The 5,000-nt window shown below is 44.7% G+C and overlaps 1 protein-coding gene across 1 annotated transcript in view; it reads left to right on the forward strand.

Annotated features, from left to right (window-relative positions):
• Positions 1-5,000, forward strand: part of LOC113811035 (protein slit) — a gene marked incomplete in the record, with an annotated part of 454,281 nt that overhangs the window by 208,773 nt on the left and 240,508 nt on the right. Inside the window, 1 exon segment of the mRNA XM_070136863.1 lies at positions 1,727-1,798. Within this exon segment, the coding sequence (XP_069992964.1) occupies positions 1,727-1,798 (72 nt within the window).

A 5,000-nucleotide genomic window follows, 5' to 3' on the forward strand; every position in this document is an offset into this window, starting at 1 on the left:
CGAGATACACGACGCAGCGCGCGGGGCGGCGTGAGCGACGCTGAGGCCTCGGCAGGTAGGTGTCAGGGGCGGCGCTCCCCGCGTCCCCACGGCGTGCATGAAGGGCTAGAGACTTCTTTTAGCATCCACTCGGTTTCCTTTTCTCCTCGTGTCATTTCTTGTTGATGATTTCCTTTTAATTTATTGTTATTATTTATATGTACTCTACCAGATGCATGCCATGCGCTTACTAGCAAGTAGATATTGTCGATGTATGCTGTAAATGTGTATCTTATTGAATTATTTATTTCCTTTGCATATTTAGATTTTGAATTACAATTATTTCATGATAGAAATGAGTAATTAGTAGAGCTATATTTGCATTGTAAATACACATATTATGTACACAGTTTCATTTCGTATACCAAGTAAGGACTGGAATTGTAAAGTAGTAATACGGAATGACACAAGTAAATCATTTGAGTTCATCAGATGTTTATTAGATTTTGCTTCTTTCAGATAAAGTAGTTATTATCATTTTCATTTGACTATAAAGTTTAGCCGTCTGTGCCACATGTTCTCTCTCCTTCCACATCTGACACGAGTTGCGCCCACACAGTAGTCCTCCGGCCCTCCCTCTTGCCCTCCCGCTGCCGCCCTCGGGGTCTTCCCGCCTTCCCTCTTCCTCATTCGCTCCTCGCCCCTTCTGCTCTTCCCAACTATCCCCATTCTCTCCCTTTGCTTCTTCTCCTCCTCATCCTCCTCTCCCTTCTTCCTTCTTCACTTCTCGTCCCTTCTTCTCGTCTTAATCATCCCCTTCCTCTCCCTTTGCTTCTCGTCCTCCTCCTCTCCCTTCTTCGCTTCTCGTCCCTTCTTCTCGTCTTAATCATCCCCATTCTCTCCCTTTGCTTCTTGTCCTCCTCCTCCTCTCTCTTCTTTCTCCTTCGCTTCTCGCCCCTTCTCGTCCTAATCATCCCCATTCTCTCCCTTTGCTTCTTGTCCTCCTCCTCCTCTCTCTTCTTTCTCCTTCGCTTCTCGCCCCTTCTGTTCTTCCTGTCCATCCCCATTCTTTGCTTCTCGTCCTCCTCCCCCTTCTTCCTCTTCCAACTCCTTTCTCTCTTATTTTCTTTTCGGCTCCACCTCCTCTAAAATTTCTTCCTTTCTTATTGCATTTTCTTTTCTTCTGCCAAATTCTTCCTCTCTTCTTCTCCCCCGCCACTTTCCTCTCTTCCTCTCTCCCAACATCAATCTCTTGAACGTTTTTATCCTATCCTCTTCCATCATTTTCTCTTCAAAGTTTTCCCTCCTTCCTCCTTTTGCCTTATTGCTCTCTCTTCCACCCTTGGCCACAAGCCACCTTACTCCTATTTAGTTTTATTCATCTATCTATTTGTCTACTCTTTTGACACACTTCCTATCTCTTTCAGTTGTTCCTTTTCACAAAACACTCACGCTTATTTTACCAAGCCTTTGTGATGTCAATGATGTCTTCTCCTCCTCCTCCTCCTCCCTCTTTTTAATACTGATCTAATTTCTGTTTTCCTTCCTCACTTCCCACTCTTCCGTTTCTTCTCCTCCCCGGTCATCAATCTCCCTCTCTGTTATCTTTACTGATTTCGTCCCGTTAGCATACAGATCCACCTTCCTTCCTTCCCTTCTTCCCGCCCTTCTCTCCTCTTCTTCCTCCTTTCTCTTCCGCGAAAGCCAATGTCTTCCTGACAGCTAACCGAGGATGATGTTTTTGCAGGACATTGTTGGATAATGAAATTCAGACGGTGGAAAGGGGGGCGTTCCGCGACCTGGGCGGACTAGAGCGTCTGTAAGTATTGGTAGTGGCAACACCTACACTCACACTAACGGAACGGAAGTCGTGCTGACACTCACGTTCAGTGTAACACTAACCTCTCCCTCCCACTCACACTTTCGGGCGAGTTCCTACACCTGCAAAATCAGTTTCGCCTCAAAGGGATCAACTCCAACCACACGCTAATTCACTTTCTCAGGCTCATTCACGAGGTCGGATTCCTCTTCAAACCCTCGCCTCATATCCAGTTTCACATATTCATACTCGTCTCTGCTATCAGAGTGCAGTAACAATATATATATATATATATATATATATATATATATATATATATATATTACATATATATATACATATACATACATATATATGTGTATGTATATATGTTTGTAAATGTATAAACCCTCTTCCGAGATAGATAAATATTACCTTCATATTTACCCTGATAACTGGCAGTTGTATTTATTATGCAATAACGATTTGTCATCTGAATGTCATATCTTTGCCATGAATGTGAATGATTTCTGGTTGTCTTCCTGTACTTTCTGGGGAATTCTCTACGAATGCCTCCCTTGCAAATGATATCCACACGCACCAGGAGGATATCTGATGAAACCCCTCGTTGCCTGACGCTTACGATCCTGATGCCATCAAAGGAACCGCAAGCCACCCTCCCCCCACGCCCCTCCCCTCCCTCTCCCCACATCATTCATGCTCGGTCTCAAAAATGTCCGGCCATGATTCGAAACCACTTCCGACATGAATGATGTTCCACTCCCTCAGGCAGTACTAACATGTTCCACTCCCTCACGCCCTTATCCAGGACCAAAATGTTGTTCCACTCCCTCAGGCCCTTACAAAAATCTTACAAAAAGTGCACTCATACGACACAAATACAAAAATTAACTCGCGTGACTCCAGGAGTTGAAAGGATAAAAACTTTTAATACGCTCCATTAACTCAAATTGTTGATGAACACTCCCAGTGATTTGGCTTCATGGATTCGTGTTCAGTGAAAGCATGAACCCGAGACTCTGGCCATCCCCCCTGCACCCCCACCCCTCCCTACTTCCCACCGGTGTGTCACATGATCCCTCGGACGTTTCCTAGAGCCACTAACCATGTGTCCTTAACTCGTGTACTTGATCTTTGCCAGTAATAACCAGCGCTAACAATAGTGATGAGTCTTTTAAGGAGCTAATATAGGCTTAAGTTCTTGTGATCACACCGTCGTGTTTTTGTTCTCCTGTGACCCTCGGATTCACTTTTCCTCCTCTGCACGAGTACCAGGTTATGAGGCAGGGTATTGCGTTCGAGGTCACAACACAAAGGGAAACCCTACACGCACACGTACACTTGCATGCACACATAAACACTCGCGTACACACATACATACATATGCACATGCACATGTAAATACACATACACACACACACACACGCACACGCACACGCACACGCACACGCACACGCACACGCACACGCACACGCACATACACACACACACACACACACACACACACACACACAGACACACACACACACACACACACACACACACACACACACACACACACAAGCACACACACATACACACACATACACATACACATACACACATACACATACACATACACATACACACACATACAAATACACACACATACACACATACACATACACACACATGTACATTCTCCCCCCCCCCCACCTCTCTCTCTCTCTCTCCCATCCCCCTCTCTCTTAATATCTCTTTCTCTTTCTATCACTCTTCCTCCCCCTCTCTCCCTCTATCTATCTATCTCCCCCTCACTCCCTCTCTATCAATCTATCTATATATCTATCATTCCCTTCCCCCCTCCTCTCTCTCTCTCTCTCTCTCTCTCTCTCTCTCTCTCTCTCTCTCTCTCTCTCTCTCTCTCTCTCTCTCTCTCTCTCTCTCTCTTTCTTTCACCCCCTCCCCCCCTCTATCTCTCAATATCTATCTTTCACTTTCACTCTTCCCCCCTTCACCCCATCTCTTTCTCTCTCCCAATATCTATCTCTTTCTCGCACTCTTCCCCCCCCCCCTCTCTCTCTCTTCTCTTCTCTTCTCTTTTCTTATCTTTTCTTCTCTCCTCTTCTCTTTTCTTTTCTTCTCTTCTCTTCTCTTCTCTTCTTTCTCTTCTCTTCTCTTCTCTTCTCTTCTCTCCTCACCTCTCCTCTCTCTCTCACTCTCTCTCTCTCTCTCTCTCTCTCTCTCTCTCCCTCTCTCTGTCTCTCTCTCTCTCTCCTCTCTTCTCTCCTCTTTCTCTCTCACTCTCTCTTTCTCCGCACCTAGCTTAATTCATTGCATTTGTTTTTTTTCCCGCACGAAAAACTAACATGATAATAGATATGTTTTAAGTTACTGAATTGACATCCATTGGAGAAAGGTAAGTGCCTGCGCGAGATGTGCGTTTTTATATAATCACAATTTGTTTTTAATCTTCATTTTTAAAATAAAATAACGGACATATTTTGTCGTTCAGGAATGTATGTATTCCTGGTTATTTGTGAATGCGTAGACTATGGAGCTTTAACAGTGGCCAACTAAAATATGAAGCGAAAAATTGTTGATTTTAGAGAAATTAGCTGACGATAAAAAAAAGAATTGTAGTTTTTAGAGAAATTTGCTGACGATATGTTTGGCTCTGCAATCCCTGCACAAATATGATTTCGACGACTGTTTGGCGATTATCGTCGTTTTCAGGTTCATCTCCTTTTATACACAGACGGAGACGGAGAGGGAGAGAAAGGGGGACGGGGAGATTGACAGGGAGAGGAAGAGAGGGAGAGAATGAGAAAGAAATATAATTAGATAGATAGAGAAAGAGAGAGGGAGCAGGAGGAGAGATGGAGGGTGGGTAGAGTGAGAGAGTTGGAGAAAAGGAGAGGGAGGGACGTAAGGTAGGAGAGAGAGAGAGAAAGGGGGAGGGAGGAAGGGAGACATAGAGAGAGAGAGGAAGGGAGAGGGAGGAAGGGAGACATAGAGAGAGAGAGAGGAAGGGAGACAAAGAGAGATAGAGGAAGGGAGACAAAGAGAGAGAGAGGGAGACAAAGAGAGAGAGAAGGAGACAAAAAGAGAGAGGGGGAGACAAAGATAGATAGAGAGAGAAAGAGAGACATTTCAGATTACATATTTTACATTCGTTCCTTCCCTGAGTGGAAAGCATCGGCTGGCAAAGGGCAAACGAATG

The sequence above is a fragment of the Penaeus vannamei genome, chromosome 22 (assembly GCF_042767895.1).
Source record: "Penaeus vannamei isolate JL-2024 chromosome 22, ASM4276789v1, whole genome shotgun sequence".
Taxonomy (NCBI): Eukaryota; Metazoa; Arthropoda; class Malacostraca; order Decapoda; family Penaeidae; genus Penaeus; species Penaeus vannamei.